Source organism: Cyprinodon tularosa, unplaced genomic scaffold (assembly GCF_016077235.1).
Source record: "Cyprinodon tularosa strain WSP-4 unplaced genomic scaffold, ASM1607723v1 ctg102, whole genome shotgun sequence".
NCBI lineage: Eukaryota > Metazoa > Chordata > Actinopteri > Cyprinodontiformes > Cyprinodontidae > Cyprinodon > Cyprinodon tularosa.
Window position 1 is genome coordinate 1,253,309 of NW_024037805.1, and position 18,400 is coordinate 1,271,708.

At 38.6% G+C, this 18,400-nt stretch overlaps 1 protein-coding gene across 1 annotated transcript; it reads right to left on the reverse strand.

Annotated features, from left to right (window-relative positions):
- Positions 1 to 4,108: 4,108 nt before the first annotated feature.
- pex19 (peroxisomal biogenesis factor 19) lies at positions 4,109 to 16,452 on the reverse strand. Its single transcript, XM_038279529.1, has 8 exons — positions 16,309 to 16,452; positions 15,211 to 15,302; positions 14,050 to 14,212; positions 12,418 to 12,503; positions 12,159 to 12,332; positions 11,894 to 12,064; positions 10,482 to 10,526; positions 4,109 to 5,399 (listed from the first exon to the last, which is right to left on the reverse strand). Exons 1-8 carry the CDS (start codon positions 16,370 to 16,372, stop codon positions 5,313 to 5,315), a joined length of 882 nt encoding a protein of 293 aa, XP_038135457.1. The 5' UTR covers positions 16,373 to 16,452; the 3' UTR covers positions 4,109 to 5,312.
- Positions 16,453 to 18,400: the final 1,948 nt, after the last annotated feature.

The window sequence follows — 18,400 nt, forward strand, 5'->3', positions numbered from 1 at the left end:
ACTAGTATAGTCAAGGGTTTATAACTGAAATACGTCTGACTTGGAGTTGAATGATTTTTAGTTAATTAACTCATATTTTGAATGGAAATGTTGGTGAATTTATTCCATATGTGTGGAGTTATCTGTTTGACCATGATTTCAGCTCAATTTACACTTTAATGTGTTTTTCTAACATACAGACATTTGGACGTGTGTCCACAGAATAATATATATGATGGTCTGAATATTTTTTTGACTGAATGACATATTTGCCACCCCTACTGGGATAGTCAATAAATATATCCTAATTGTTTAACAAAACCTTGCCTTAAGACTATTGTGACTGACTGTATCAAATGCAGCACTAAGATCCAACAGAGCGGGGGGGGGGGGGGGGGGGGGGGGGGGGGGGGGGGGGATATAAGTCAATCTGAGGCCCTAAGAACATCATTAGTGCTATGATGAGCTCTAAAACCTGACTAAAACTGCTCAACAAGTCCATTATAGTATAACTGGCCACACACTTGTTTAGTAACTAAAAGTATATAAAAGTATTTAAAACTACTCTTTGAGATACGTGGAGTCAGTGTGAGGACATTAGAACAGGGGTGATGTGCTCGACTTTCTTAATTTTAGTGATGCTGTGGGCAGCAGCATTCTGGATAAACTTTGTCTGCCTTATTGACCCGTTAGACAGAAAGAGAACCCTAACCCTAAACAGGCAGGGCAGAACAGACTAGTGAAGTAATCATAAATTATGTTGTAATTCTTCTTTTCTTTTGATTAAAGGGATGAAGATAAACATTCAGAAATAAAAAATGTTGCCTAAAGGTGCAATACTGCACTGAAATGAGAGTTTGAAGAAAGATTTGTATATGAGTTTAATCATTATATAGTAATGAGAGTTATAACTGACAGAACTTCTCACCTTTGACCTTCATACCTACTATTCTTCATATAGCAGATGCTATTTAAATGGCAATGGCTTCCTTTGACGTTGTTTTTCCTTTGCGTGTGGGGCTGCTGTTTCATTAACTCTGACTTGAGACATAAACACTTGAACATGTATTCTGTTGACAGTGGGTTCTCATAAGGCAGCAAGTTAACAGGGACAGAAAATGAGTCAGAACCAAAGTGGTCTATGTCAACAGAATTCTGTCTTTTTGTTTGCATTATCTTTATAGATACAACTAATCAAACTATACATTTTCTCTTTCTAACTGCCTAAGGATCCGGTGTATTAGAGGTTCTTTAAAAAGGGTCTTTGATAGGTTTAGAAAGAGTTAATGACCCTTTTTTACGCCTTATGGCGGAGGTCTTCAACAGGGTGTCCGTGGCCCTTAGGGGTTCCACGGAGGTACTGCATTGGGGTCGCGAAAGTTTTGCTTTTTTTTTATTCCTCCCTGCAATTTTTTCCACTAATTGAAATGTCTTTAAATCCACATTAACATGAATTCAACACACTGTAGTAAACAGATTAATGAAGGCAGAAGATGTCTTTCAGTCATCAATGCACACATTCAGACACACAGGAGCTCTTTCAAGCTGGACACCATTTCATCCATTACACCTGTCCCATCAACCAGAAATCAGAAATACTTTAATAATTCCAGCGAGAAATTACTTTAATTACATTACTCCATCTGTAATAGAGTGACTATAGGACCAGTTTTATATAACAGAATTTCATACTATATATGATTAGGGGGTCCCCGCTCCATCTCTCCATCAGTTTGGGGGTCCTTGGCCTGGAACACATTGAATTATTTGTTTAATACATTCTTACATTCTGAATGGAATTTCTAGCTGAAACAGCCCTGTTTGTCAAATGAACAGATGTTTCGGTGGCATCTTTAATTTTTTTAACCAGCCTGTCTCATAATCTTTACGTAGACATTGAAGTTGCTGCCAGGTAATATTCACTGAGTGCTGCTGTGTGTCTCTCCTCCAACAACATAGCTACTATGTACGTCAGTGAAATGAGGCCGCAAATCAGATGACTCAAAATGACAGATCCGATGACGTATCCCCGAGAGGCGGAACACGGGAACAGGGGGAGAGACTAAAAAAAACACAGACTGAAAACGCTCCTCACATGGAGAGCTGCACCCAACCTCTGTTACGTTTGGCTAAAGGAAATGAGCGGAAAGGAAAAAAAAAAAAAGATAATTATTGGTGGGTACTGTCCCCACCAGGCCAAGGTTGGCGGGGACATGTCCACCCCAATCCTTCATATAGTTACGCCTGTGGCTCAATGTGCCAGCTGTTCATAAGTAGGCTTCTTTCATTGATATCTGCTGCAGCTTCCTGGTGATGTGAGGTATGATCAGGTCCCGTAGATTGGTAAAAAGCTTTGCAGACCTTTACAGAGACTGCTGGATCCAGGAAGCGTTTTGTCATTAATTCAAAGACATGCAGCTGTCACAGCACTGGCACACAGTCTGGATAGAGAGGCAGGAATATTGAAATGTTGGGGGTCAGAATGTAGGAAGTAAAGCAGAATCAAATAATAACTGTCAACAACAAGTACAGCTGCCTGACAACCTCTCTGCTCCACCTACTTAGGTCAATGTGCACCTTTCAAAACTTGCACACACCTGCACACGTGTGCCACCGCCCATGTAGTTACCCACGCTGTCCACACGAGGGCAGCAGACACAAACACCCATATGATGTTTCATACCATCCTTGTGGGGACTTTCTATTGACTTCCATTCATATTGCATTTAATTCTACAGCTTAACATTGACCATTACCCCCACCAACACATAACTAACCCTATAACTAACCCCTCCTCCATGAGGTTAACTTCTCATGAAATAATTAGTCCCCAAAAGCACCTATATGCCTCCAGAGGTGTCAAGTAAAGTAAAAATATTTCATTACTTTACGCGAGTAGAAATTTTGGCTATATATACTTTAATTGAGTAATGTTTTTAGACATATTTTACTTATACTCTTTACATTGCTTCTTTTTATTTTGTACAGTATATCTACTTTCTAATATATATATATATATATATATATATATATATATATATAAAGACTTGTTAGTTTTGTTTTATTTAAACTAATTTTCGTTATGGCTTGTTGGTATTTAAAAGAAAATCATATCACTTTGTTTCATCCAGACAATTTCTCTGTAATTGAACTCGGTGCTGCACCAACTTGTTCACCACATACCAAGATAAATAGCTTTTCAAGATGTTGCAAAGTTAAATTTGACACTGTTACCATTAGTTATACAACTTAAAAACTGTATAACTAAAACTAAAAGTGTAAGGAAGTTATCGTGCAGATTTGTAGAACAATCTTCTTTACATAGGTTAGAGCAGTAAAGCTTCTGCCTTAGCATTTTTTCATGCATTAGTTTTTATTTTATATTCTAAGCAGTTTAAAAAAATGATTTGAGTAAAAAGCTTAAGTTGATACTCTAACTCCAAGTGTTTTAAACCATAGAATTCATACTTTTAATTGATTAATAAACATTCATATTTTTGACACCTCTGTAAGCCTTCAAAATGCAGCCATATTTATGGGAAATTGTCCCCACAGAACGACAAAAACACACACTCTGCTCACCTTCACGTCTTCAATAGTGACTATCTCAAATAGTTCACTATGAGAATCCCTCAATTTGTTTAGAAATGTTCTCAAAGCTGAAGATTTGTTTTTCTTTGGATAATTTAGATTCTTTATCAAATATTATATACTTTGTTAATGTTTTTACTCTGTATGCTTGTCAATCCTCCTAATCTTGTTAGAAAACAAAAATCATAAATTGTGATAATTTTTCAGGTACTATAAAAGGAAAAATCAGGAATTAATACATTAGAAGTGTATAAATAAATTAATTTTAAATCATTTATATATAAAATATTCAATTATATTTTTATCTGATCTGAAAATATGTTGCATAATTGACTTTGTTTACAATCTTTGCTCTATATTTTGACTTTTTTCCTGTCCTATGTTCTTTATTTATCGGTTTTTATCAGTCTCCTATTAAAACCATAAACGGTAAAAAGGAAGTCTTGAGTCTGCATGAAACATATGGGATGTAAACATTTAGTTTCATCAGCTTCTTCTAAGGCAGAAGTAACAATAAAACATCCAAGACAGAAGCAGATTTTTATACACATAGCAATGTTTTAATCAGGACATTTACAAACCCAGTAGTGTCATAACAGGTTGTATTTCCATTATTATGGGGGTGCTGGGTCCCACCATGTGACCAAACCTCAGCAGCAGCTTCTCATTATGCTGCTTCTGATGTACATCTGATCTGTGTTCAGTGCATAGCTAAATCCTCTGACCGTAGCCTTTTATTGTGCAGTCAGAGATGGGCTGATGGCCGCGTTATTTCTGGACCTCTCTCCATTGTTACAGATGAAAACTGTGGGGCAAAGAGATCCTGCTGCAATAAACAAACAACCAGAGCCACAAAGTGCTAGCATCAGGGTGGTGATGTGTTACCAAACAGTGAATCTGCAGGAGTTCCACACGTTTCATGAGACAATATGGTGTTTTTGAATAAGCCCCTTTTTCTGGAAAGAACACAATGGGTATAACCCTCTATCTGATCAACAAACTAAATCCTACTCTGGATAGGGGTTTTTTTTTTTCCTGCAGGGCCTCACTGCATAATAAAAAACAAAACACTGGGAATCACACAGTATTTCAACACTATAAAGATCATCACTGTAACCACAGCAACGCCATCCAGGAATCAGGTTTTTCACATCAAATCAAAACCTTGGGATGGGAAATAACCGTCGGGAATGGATCTTGTTTACTTTACTTGCAGCTTTATATAGTTAGCTTATCACAAGCTTGTGCAAATTTTACTTTTTAAACCAAAAAATATCAAATTATTTATGATCCATCTTAACAACTTTAACACATTATTAAAACTAGGAATTAGTCATCTGAAAAACAGCTACGTTTCATTTAATAAGACCTAAAATAAATTAAGCTTCTCTTAAGAAGGCACGGTTTAAACCTGCGTTAAGCCGCGACTGATTTCAACCCAAGAGTAAACATGAGGTTAAATGAACAGAGAACAACTGAGCTCGTTTCTCCTTCAGAAAATGCTGTTAAAATTAATAATGGAGGAGATTTGAAAAACTTTAACAAATTATTCCAAATATCTTAGGGGCGGCAGGGATTTTGCAGCTCCTCCTGTTGTTTCTACACACTTTGTCATGAACAGTGTCTGCGGTCGGGTTCCACTCCTGCCCGACCGTTTCGCTCGCCAAAGTCCTCCCTGCTGCTAAAACACACAGAGTGACCATTTGGCTTCAGATCTTGTGATGGACCGAAGCAGCCCCTCATCACATGACGGAGCACCGCTCGGCGGCGCCGGCCCCGCCCACTCCTGGGAGGTTGAGGGAATCCATGTCGAAGTTGAAGCCTGGAGGCTGGGAGGGAAGCAGAAAGAGGAACAATGAGGAAGCAGAATACATGTTTACCTTTTAACTTTGTCATCACCCACATTTTCCATCTTGAAAACCCTTCAGAGCTCTTAGTAGGGACACTGCTGAAAACCTGGGACTTATTTTTGCTCAGTGACGTTCTTTGTTTATTAGAATAAAGTGCCTTGAAATAAACAGAACGCTTCAAATTTCATCTCAACAATCTCAGTTAACTAAATTCATGTATTATATGATCGATTAAAACAAAGAAGCGCACAGCTATGGAAAAAAAAAGCAGAAAAGGTTTGCAGTATTACACCTATAAACCCCCACCCCAGGGCTAGGGTCCTTTATAGTTCTAGGATCATTTTACACATAGAATGGGATGCATTAGTATTTAACTTCTTCTCCAAAAAAGGCTTATTTGGTTGCTCTATATGTCAGTTGGCTATATTTGAGTAAATTGTTTGATCTTAATAAAAACTACAAATGTCATAAGTGGGTTTAAAAATCTTATATCTGATTTTTTCCTAACAAATCTGATTAACTGATTTATTCCTCCTTAATTATAGAGTGGAGCATTTTTGCGAATTTTTGAAAAAAACGTTCCACTTTAAAAAAAAAATGCACATGCATAACACTGTACCTGCTTCCGAAAGGGAAAACCTATTAAATGTGTTAAAGAGCCCGTTTCTCCTTGTGCACAGTCTGTTTAAAAGTTGCTGTTTGCTTTGCTCATACAAGCTTACTTTCCAAAAGAAGATTTGCAATTTTTCCACCATGTCAGCCTTACCACTGGTAAGTAAAAATGGGGACGAGCACGTAGGACGGCCTTAGGTAAACATACACTATATTGCCAAAAGTATTTGCTCACCTGCCTTGACTCACATATGAGCTTAAGTGACATCCCGTTCCTAATCCATAGGGTTCAATATGACATCGGTCCACCCTTTGCAGCTAGAACAGCTTCAACTCTTCTGGGACGGCTGTCCACAAGGTTTAGGAGTGTGTTTATGGGAATTTTTGACCATTCTTCCAGAAGCGCATTTGTGAGGTTGCACACTGATGTTGGACGAGAAGGCCTGGCTCTCAGTCTCCGCTCTAATTCATCCCAAAGGTGTTCTATCGGGTTGAGGTCAGGACTCTGTGCAGGCCAGTCAAGTTCATCCACACCAGACTCTGTCATCCATGTCTTTATGGACCTTGCTTTGTGCACTGGTGCACAGTCATGTTGGAAGAGGAAGGGGCCAGCTCCAAACTGTTCCCACAAAGTTGGGAGCATGGAATTGTCCAAAATGTCTTGGTATGCTGAAGCATTCAGAGTTCCTTTCACTGGAACTAAGGGGCCAAGCCCAGCTCCTGAAAAACAACCCCACACCATAATCCCCCCTCCACCAAACTTTACACTTGGCACAATGCAGTCAGACAAGTACCGTTCTCCTGGCAACCGCCAAACCCAGACCCGTCCATCAGATTGCCAGATGGAGAAGCGCGATTCGTCACTCCAGAGAACGCGTCTCCACTGCTCTAGAGTCCAGTGGCGGCGTGCTTTACACCACCGCATCCGACGCTTTGCATTGCACTTGGTGATGTATGGCTTGGATGCAGCTGCTCGACCATGGAAACCCATTCCATGAAGCTCTCTGCGCACTGTTCTTGAGCTAATCTGAAGGCCACATGAAGTTTGGAGGTCTGTAGTGATTGACTCTGCAGAAAGTTGGCGACCTCTTCGCACTATGCGCGTCAGCATCCGCTGACCCCGCTCCGTCAGTTTACGTGGCCTACCACTTCGTGGCTGAGTTGCTGTCGTTCCCAAACACTTCCATTTTCTTATAATACAGCTGACAGTTGACTGTGGAATATTTAGGAGCGAGGAAATTTCACGACTGGATTTGTTGCACAGGTGGCATCCTATCACAGTTCCACGCTGGAATTCACTGAGCTCCTGAGAGCGACCCATTCTTTCACAAATGTTTGTAAAAACAGTCTGCATGCCTAGGTGCTTGAATTTATACACCTGTGGCCATGGAAGTGATTGGAACACCTGATTCCAATAATTTGGATGGGTGAGCAAATACTTTTGGCAATATAGTGTATCACCAGAATGATCCACCCAGAAAACGAATATCCTTCACTATACCTTTAAGTTTCATAATTGACAAATGACATAAATTCCTTTTAAAAACTAGCTTCACCTTCAACTTTGACTTTCATAAAGGACTTAATGCGTTAAAATCAAAGATCCAGGTGCTAAAGCAATGGAAATAAAAAATGATTCCCCATCATTTCTTAGAAAATCTGATAGGAAAATAATATTTTTTTAAGATTCTGTCTGTGAGGGAATCTCCTTTTCATTCAATTTTATTGTTTTTTAAGTTTTCCTTGTTCAACCTTAATCTAGGGCTGAAACATTGCCCATTAATCATTGGATTAATCGTGATTAATCGATTATTGATATAATAGTCTAATTTAGTAATCGATTGATCGTTAAAGGGGAGCACATTTTTTTTTTTTTTACATTGGTCCCTTGATTTTATGTTCTACTCACCCATGTGAGTTTTGTGTCATCTGGAGCCGTTCTGAAGATATTCTGTTAGATTATATCCTAGTAACGTCTTCCTATGGGCAACAACTTGAAGGCACAAACTAAACTGTTCATAATGTATTCTTTATGGTACGCCAGCATTCATAACATGTAGGCGAATGACTGTCCCCTAGACATACGCGGCTATATTTTTTATATTTGTATATTTTTAGAACAAAGCGGAGTGTGTATGACGTCATCCTTGCGCCGGACTGGAGTTGCGACAGGCTGCCCGGGCCACAGGCGGCTACACATTACCCCTTCTATTCATGCGGCTAGCTAATCTGAATCGTTCAATTCCATTTGGAGAGCGAGATCATCTGTGGTAGTAGCACTAGACATCTTCCAGGCATGGGAGTAAAACTAGCAGCAGTTCAGCTGACAGGATGAATGAACGGTAGCCGGCGCACGTGGATGACGTCATACACACTCTGCTTTGTTTCAACAATATATAAATATAAAAAGTATGACCGTGGATGTCTAGCCCATTTAGGCCGGGAAAGCATTACCGCATTTCTACCATTCAAGCCGGGGGCGCTGTTGCGTAATTCTACCATTGACGCCGGGAGAGCATATAAGTCAAGCAAGAAGAAAGAAGTTTTTTTCAAGCAAACATGGAGGAGTTTGACAGAGAAGAGTTGTCGGAAGGCAGTGATTTTGAGGAGTGTGTCGGCTTTGATGACGGTATAGATGAAAATGATGACTTTGAACGCGCTGAACCAATCGACCGGGATTTGTGGTTAAGACATATGTTCGAAGACGACGAGCTGGACGCTAGCGACGATGAGTTTGAAGGTTTTGATAGTGACTGGAAGATGGAGAACTACCACCGCAATGCACGGAGTGTTTTCAACCGCACACCTGGAGTGAAAGTTGATTTGCCTGCAGACGCCACACCGCTGCAGGCATTTGAGCATATTTTTAATGAAGAACTTTGGATGCATCTTGTTACCGAGACGAATAGGTACAGTGACCAAACAAACCAAACTCCAACAAGAGCAAAGATGGCAAAGTGGTCACCCGTGACTGTGACGGAGATGAAGACATTTATTGGGCTGTGTATGGGCATGGGACTTCTTGTGTTGCCAGTACGAAGAGATTATTGGCGACAGAGTAAACCTCTCTTCAGGACGCAGTTCCCCCAAAATCTGTCCCGGGACAGATTTGTGGCCATCTGGAGGTAAGTTGTATTGCAATTTATAACACAGACATATGCATTATTATGCATAATAATACTGTTAATAAGTAATCATCAGATAGTTATTTATGTAATGTTTGTTCTTTATTTTAAAAACGTTTTATATTGCACATTCTCAATGAAGACATCATCACATATGGAAAAAATAAAAGGTTGAATTTTTTTTTTTTTTTTTTTGATTACTGCTTTTCACTTTTTTTTTTTGGAAGAATTTCAAAGATAAAATATATTTTGAGTTCTATCTGCTACAGAAGCTGAGATATCAATAATTTACTAGGCGTTGACACAGTTGCTGAATTTACAGAAAAACTTCAGGTTTTAGGGGTATTTTTTTTAAATCGGCCATAGGTTTTTAAGGTGTTTTTTCCAGGCGTTTTAGGCCTAAATGGGTTAAGGGACAGTGATTCGCCTACATGTTATGAATGCTGGCGTACCATAAATGATAAATGATGAACTGTTTAGTTTGTGCCTTCAAGTCGTTGCCCATAGGAAGACGTTACTTGGATATAACGGAATATCTTCAGAACAGCTCCAAATGACACAAAACTCATATGGGTGAGTAGAACATGATGTAATAACGTAAAATCAAGGGCCCAATGCAAAAAAACAAACAAAATGGCGTTTCCCTTTAACTGGAGTGTAGAGACCCTAAAAAACGTCTTTAGCTGACAGAGATACTCACTTAGAGCAGTAATTATACCAATATTGAAAAAAAATATATATAAACCTTTTGCATTTAAGATAAAAAAGATATTTTCACCTATCAGTATACTCTATCCAGAACTCCTCAACTGAAAATGTTTTAGTTTAGAGACAGATTAATCAATTTGCAAATAATAAGTTAGTTACAGACCTACTTCAATCAGAATATATTATTAACAGCTACTCTATAAAACCTCGACTCAACTCTATTCCAGACATTTTGAATTGAAGAAGCTTCCTGGATGGGAAGCGAAACGTCTTCAAACCTGGAAACAAAGTCCATTGGATTGTTTTTAATTTTTTTTGGAATGACAATGACCTGGATGACTGAGAATATTCACCAGCATTATTAACAGCGACTGTAAGGTTAGTTCAGAAAAAACATGGTGCAGAACTTCAGTATCGGTGCGTTTTGTACCATGGTTTTTTTTTCTCCCTCAATCTTTGCATTCCATCACTCCTGCACTTAATGAAATGGTAATGTTCATTTCACTGCTAAGCTGCTGCTCATTTACTGTCTGAAAGCTGTACAAAATAAATGTCTTTTTCTATACACTATGTGTATACAAAGTGACATTAAAAATGATCCAAGTTCATGACTCACCGCTTCTCCTGCCAGCTCCTTAGGTGGCTGACCAAGATCCTGCAGCTGTAAACCAAACACAAATATCCAGCATTTATTTCAGTCTCACTACAGTTATTTTGAATATCTCTCTATTTTTACCTAAATTACTGTCAATGCTCACATTTAAAACAAAATTAAAATCAACCTTTTTTCAAGCATAAATGCCAGATAGCTTGGAGAAATGATTCAACTGCAACAATCTAACTGAAATCAGGATCAATGTCACGTGTTCAGTAGCTCCTGATTATGTCCAACATTATTCCATCACAATAAGGTGCAGAAGGCTGCAGGTTCTTCTATTCATTTTTTTCTGACAGCAACAGATATTTTTGGTTAAAGTGAGGCCATACATAACTAAACATCACACAACGGGTCTTTAATGACCTTCTCCCAATGTGGAACGGTTTGTGCTAGAAATAGTTTAGATCTCTAACCCATCTCTGACATATGCTGCAGATTTTAGATGGAGAATTATGAAGCAGAAATAACTTTATCTTCCAAATTTAGGTGGTAAAAATGGCACAGTGGTAAAAAATGTTACACAAGTTTCATCCATCCATTTCTGTCACGCTCAACACAGAGACAAAGAGGACAAACAACCATTCACACACTCTCACACCTAAGGAGAGTTTAGAGAAGCCGATTAACCTAACAGTCATGTTTTTGGACTGTGGGAGGAAGCAGGAGTACCCGGAGAGAACCCATGCATGCTCAGGGAGAACATGCAAACTCCATGCAGAACCCCCGGACACAAGTTTCAATTTTAGCAACAAAAAAAAAAGTTTATAAACATATTAAAGGAAACATTAACCATAGATGGAGTAAATGGAGGGATGCATGCACTTCTCATGATCTAAAGGCACGGCTGCTGAATGCACTAATTTGCTGAAGTAATGATTGGATGAAATGAATCTATATCAAGTCTAAAGTCTATCCACTAGAACAAATAAACAAAAACTAATTGAAACTGTAGTAAGATTTACCAAAACTAATTGAAACTAACTGAATGTTAGTTTTTTGTTTGAGTCCCTATGATAAGGCATTTATGGGACATCCAGTTTCATGTTGCTGTTTTTGCTTTTTTTCCTCTGTTCTGCATTAAGCCAGCAGATCACAGGAACACCAATCAGCTCATCCATGTAGATGCAGAAGTCTGACCTTATCTGGGATTTTATTTAGTTTTACTCTTGCCCCTGGTATGCAACTTGTATTATATTAAAGACTAAAACTATAACTGAAATTAAACATTTTGAAGAAATGAAACTGAACTAGCTAACCAATAATAAACAAACAAATTAAAAGCAAAATAGAATTGAAAATATTAAGTAAATAAAAAATAAAATCCAATGAAAATGTGAAAACCATTTCAGCCTTGGATGGAACAGCTTTACCTTTTGCATCAGATCCATGATGCACTCAAATGTTCGCGCTTTATCTTCAGACTCCTCTTCCTCCTTCTCAAAGAGCTTACAGATCTCTCCCATGACCTTGGCCTGCTGCTGGTAACGCTGGTAATCCTCAGCGCTCAGGGTTGACCGGTTTGTTTCTAGCCACTCTGGGTACTGGAGGGGAACACAAAAATCACCACAAATACAAAAAATTGATTTTTTCATTTGCTGTTTTTTACAAAATGTGCAGTTGAAAAAGCAGGCAGACCTTGGCGGTGATCTCTTTGAGAGAAGGATAGAGGACATCCTTAGAGAGGAGGTTCTGCATGATGGACTGCATGATGGGGAGGATATTCCCATCGTCTCCTCCTCCTTCGCCCCCTTCGTCGAGCCCCAAACCTTCTAGAGTTTTCACCAGGTCATCTCCAGCAAGTCCAGAGGACTGAATAAAGATCAGACACGTTGAATGTAAACTGCTGCCTATTTAATCCACCTTAGAACAATCGTTCCTCTCTGACTGGACCAACCTGCAGGTTGTCTGCGTTCTTCGCCAGGCCCCGGAGAGTTTCTTTAAGACAGGAGGTGAACTCTTGCTGGGAGGCAGTATCAGTGCCTGTAGAGAATAAATAGGTAGGAGAAACCATGGAAGAAACAGAGGCTGTTTCTCAATTCACAAGAAAGTGAGTACAGACTCATGTCCTCGCCAAGTATGTTCTTGGGAAGAACACAGGAAAGTCTGGACTTTGGGAGAACGGGAGCACGCAGCATAGATATGGGTCAATTAGAGCAGAAGCGTACTGATGACATCACCACACGCTCAGCTTGTCTAGAGCTGAATTTCACCTCCTGTTATTAATAGTCTCTAGATGATAATAAATATTAACTTTTTTCATTTAGTGGGGGAATAATAATTAACACAATCAGATAAACACAAATTAAATGAATGTTTTGCAAAATATAAAGAAATAAAAAAAAAATGGCCATCAGAACCAGCAGTACTTGAAAGGGCTCCTCCAAAGGGCTGTGGTTAGCCTCGGAGGTCCACTGGTTGTCGCGGTCCTCTCAACATTAGGGCTGGGTAAAAAAAAAAAAATCGATTTAATCGATATTGAATCGATTCCTTTACATTTTTGTCAAATTGATCTCTAGGTAAGGAGATCGATTAGTTTCATAGTGACACGCGTGACGTTGACATTCAAATGAGCAGGAAAGATGCACTCAAGATGACTTCAAGCCAGATAGCTGCAAATGCACTCAATAGGTTGACTGAAGACATGGGGGCTGACCAGAAAACACCCTGTAGTTGTTACAGACAACGCTGCAAATATAGTTTCTGCAGTGAAAATAATGCAGCTCATGCATGTCTGCTGTGTGACGTCTGCTCGCTCGAGTGAGGCTTCACCTTTTCACTTTTCACAGACAGTTTTCTTTCACATCTGAAGTTTAAACTGTCTGATTTACAAGTTTGCACTTTGTGTTTAATATGACAGGGAAAATAAAACACATGAGTGTTTTGAAACACAGTTGAACCACTTTCATTATTGTAAAAACAGATCGAATTGAATTTAATCGATTTAGAACTTTATTAATCAAAATCAAATCAATTCAGGACTTTGACAAAAATACCCAGCCCTACGCAACATAAAAAAATGTTTTACATTACGCAATAAATCAGTAAATGGGCCATATAGTGATACTTAAAAGTGTAATTTTTTTGCCTCAAATGATCTTAAAATGTACTTTTACTGAACAACAGAAACAGAAAAGAGAACTTTTAACTTAATACTCTGAGCTCTGTGAGCGCTCCATTGGAAGCTGCTGCTGCTGCAGTGCATGGTGGGACAGCTGTCAATCTCAAGAATGGAGAAGTCTGCTCTGATGCATGCTGGGTAAATAGGGAGGGGCGAGAACAACATCCGGGGACTTTGTTCTCGGTCTGCTGTTCTTGTGAATTGGAACAGTACTAGTGCTGAGGCTGATGACGTTTCTCAAGCACACGAGAACGCACAAGTACACAGATTGGGAATCGACCATAGTCTATGGGGTCTTGCTATTCTGACAACAAAATTGCTCAATCCCAAAAAAAATACAATAAAAGGAGATTTGTAGCCCCGCTTTTAAAAAGCACTGAATAATGTTAAACATAACACAGCTCTTACCAACTTTACCTGCAGCCTCAGAGAGTTTATGGAAGTGCTGCAGGAGTTCTGGTTCCTCCTGGGCAAGCTCCGTCATGGCCTTCTCCCACTCTTCCCTGGCCTGGGCTGCCATGTCCCCTTCAAAAAGGGTCTCAAAAAGATTGCTATCCTCTAGTAGAGGAGGCTAAATGAAGAGAAAACTAATTAATTACATTTAACACTCACTGAAAGACGCATGAATGGAATCTAGAGGCTGATCTATACTCAGAAACCAGGTCGTCTGCGTGTGTTGCAGTGAAACCAAATGTGCCCCCGTCCTTTCTGCAGATCTCCCAAATTGTAGGTGACCACAGACAGTGACGCAGACAGGAGGCCCCTGATTGGTCAAATCTACATCCGCTCTACACTATGCGTATTAACTGTTTGGTACCTTAGCGGCTCGTATTGTTTGTATGACCACCATTGTGGAAAACGACTCGTGAAGATGGACCAGCTGGAAGAGCGAGGTGAGCGAGAACGCTGGGAACCTTTTTCCACCTGGATCCCCGCTCTTTTTGGCCCTCATGTCCCTCCATTTTCACAGAAACTCGCCCCACTTCCTCACCGCCTTGGCCGTATCTAGACCCACAGCTAGTTACTGATTGTCCCTCTTGCGTTGTGTCGTGGAATAACAGCGCAGACCAAGCTTCAATATTGGGAATAAATCAAATGTATCTGCGTCAAGCTCACTGCGACACACTGCTGCAGGAGGATAACCAGCCCTTAATACCTAAACCGCAGGCTTTGCTTATAACAAGCAGATAATCTATTTTCTTGGTTTTAGATCCAATTTCAGAGGCTTTAAAGAGCCAAAAATGAACCATTATCAAATTAAAAAAAAGCTCAAACATTTTTTATCAACTCTCTAGATATAAACTAATAAGAAACTCTGTCAAAGAAAAAGCAAAACATACAGGAAACACTAAGATAAATGAGACACTTTAGCTTACATCCAACATACTCTGCATTCTTCATCATAAATCTATAACACTTGCTTGTAGAGATATTCTAAAAACACAAAACTCCTCTTAGGAGCAACATATCCCGCAATAAAAACAAGTTTTCACTCTCTCTGTGTGTCACTCAAACCAGGGTGATATGCAATTGCTTAAAAACAGGCTCCCTTTAGAAGATGAAACAGACCTTCTGTGCAGAGCCGCTGGCAGAGGATGAAGAGGCTGCAGGTTCAGGAGCTGCTGAAGCAGCAGATGCTTTGTCAAAATCATCCAACGCACCTGAAGAGGTTAGAGAGCAGCAGGTCAGAGGGAGCACAAACCTGCTAATACATTATTTTAACAACATCTAAAGAGGGGGAAATTATTCACAAAACTCTACAGTGGAAATAAAAGAAAATATTTTAATACCTCAGAGAATAAAATATGATAATTATGTGCTAAAAATAAACAGAAATAAGAGTATTAGGGAGTTTTTGATGAAGCAGTGATGATGTAAATCATCTTAATGGTGCATTCAATCTGAAAAACTAGAAAATATTTGAATAGACTTAGACAGATTTAGTACACACAAGTGTATACAAAAAGTAACATTAGTCAAATATTATAGAATATATATTATAGAATAGTAAAAGTACATATTAAATTAAAATCCTGATCCTTTTATTTAGTAATTTAGGTCTTTAACACATTCATTTGAAATTTCAGAAGAGCGTAACATCAATCTTATTTATGTAATTTATTTATTGAAAAAATAAAGTTAAGACAGAATGACTGTTTAATAGGAATAGTTTAACCTTGAATTAGTTCAAATATCAGCAGTAAATAGTCTAAAAAAACAACAAATGAAAAACATTGGAATAGTTATCTGCAGTCCTGATAAGTGTTTTAACTTTAATGGATGCCTTATAAAACGCCGCTTAGTAAAAAAAAACTAACAAAAGAAAAGAAATAAAGCGCAATTAAAACCAGAAGCTACCAAAACTACGGCTGATTGGCTAAAAAAACAAAATAAAAATAAGAGTCTGACTGTTTGTACGTTAAACAACCAAATCCTTTGTATTGAGTTTGTCTCTTTTTAGCGTTATAATGAAAGTTGTTCCACTTTGCGTGCAGTTTGAAGGCCACTAAAGGTTGCTCCAACTGTCAGTGTTTCCAACATTAGCTTAAAGCAGCGCGGCTCTAACACGGACAGCGAATCAAAGCAGCAGGTCCCAGCTGGAAAACACAGCTCATTTAACGTCCTGCGGCTGAACTCCTTTAAGATAAACCTCCTGTCAACACTCACTGTCCAATAATTCATCCAGTTCTGCATCGTGTCCTCCTGAAGATTCACCAGTTCCTGACGCCATGATGTTCAGCAGCCTGTACGAATGTTTCCGAATGTTTCCGAGTAGTGGCGGGCCGCGTTAACATAGCTAAGGCAGGCTGATTTAACATAAAATCGGCTTCTTCTGCCTATCCATAATTACTTCATAAATAAAGGGTGTTGACAAGGAAAAACTACATTTTGACTATCATGAAAGATACTTTAAAATATCAGAATATAACAATTCAAGATAACTTTAATCACATTTTGGAGAATTAAAAGACATCTCAAATAACATCATCATTTGAAATCTGTGTAAAATTGTTCTACTGGACTGGACAGATGAGGCACAATCATCTTTATTCAATTTTAATTTTTTTCCCCTATTTTTTTTTCTTTTTTTTAGGAATTATTAAAGTAAAAAAAAATACTGTTTCTGCAATAGCTTCTAGGTCATGTGACCCACTGACTGATCTGTTTAAATCTGTTCTACTGACTGGACATATAAGGCACAACCTTAGTGCCGCTGAAAAAAGCACAAAAAGTAACGTTTCTCTAGCCAATGCTTAGCATAAAATTATCTAGCGCATTTCCATGAGATAATGATGTTATATTTGCTTTAACTTCTTCCATATTTAATTCTTAATTTAACACTAACACAAACCCAAAAAAGTTAAAATAAATAAATAAATAAATAAATCGTAAGCAAAAAACATTTTGAGGACACATGACCTGAAAGATAAAAAAGAAAAATGAATTAAATATAACAATTCATGAAAATATAAAAACACTTAAAATCTTATGAAAATTAGTGTGCCTTATCTGTCCATGCCAGTTTTCCGATTCAAGACATCTGGACTGTAAGCGTGGTGAAGCCGATTTTATGATAAAATGCCCTGCCATACAGGGACTCCTGAACCTGTAACGTCATTTGTTCAGGCGCTCAATGCGCTCAATGGCCAATAACGCCCCCTAGAGGTTTGCAAACCAGACTACTGGCCTTCGGAAACGGGCAGCAAATGAAATGTTTAGGTTTTTAAATAAATGAATTTAAGAAAAAGAGGTTCAGAGAGGGGAACATTTATGAATGCAATTTATTTATTTCTTTTTTTATTTATAATTTATTATCATTCTATTTGTCCTCCTGCTTCTTATAAGCATCCATCCATCCATCCATCCATCCATCCATCCATCCATCCATCCATCCATCCATCCATCCATCCATCCATCCATCCATCCATCCATCCATCATCCAGACTGTGGATGCTCACAAACTTTATGGGTTTTCTGAATGAACACATTCCCCGAGTTAAAAATGGGGAATTTTGTTTTTCCCTGACTGGACATTTCTTTTACCTGCAAAAGTTGTGCTGCTGTGCACAAAACCCCTCAGCCCATACTGATGGAAAGAGTTGTAAAACCCTCAGAGATTTCTTTCTTTCTTTCTTTGTTTTTTTTTTTTTTTTTTTTCCAAAACTTAAGTCCTTAAATACAAAAAGGTATGTTAATTAATAATTTATTTACCGGAAGTTCTTCTCACCAACAGGTAGGTCAAGAGAAAACCAGCCTATATGCTTGTCTGTTTATCATGCCATATTTATATTCCATTGAAAGACACAGTAACTGTTGTTACTAAAGTAAAGCATTTGATAACATATGATTTGGTAGGTGGTCTCCTCTAACCTGGTGATTTTATAAAAAAAACTACTACTACTACTTTTTTTTTTTTTTTACATATATTTTTTTTTTCTCCATGGCTCCCTGGACCCCTCTGGGTGCTAGACCAAAGGATCAACGAACCCCCCCACCTAGACAAAGAAAACTGGCCGAGACCACAGAGAGATGTCCCAAGAAAAGTGAAACAAAAATGGGATGTTCTCACAACAAATGATAGGAGTAAAGCTGCTGGAAATGTTGGAATTCCGTTACAAAACAGATTTGCTCCACTCCAAGATGAGACCCAGAAGGATCACAACGACAATCAAAGGTATGTCAACAATCTTCACTCTAAGCTACCAGAGAAAAAACAGGCCACAGGGCCAAGGACCCTGATATTATGCAATGGATCTAT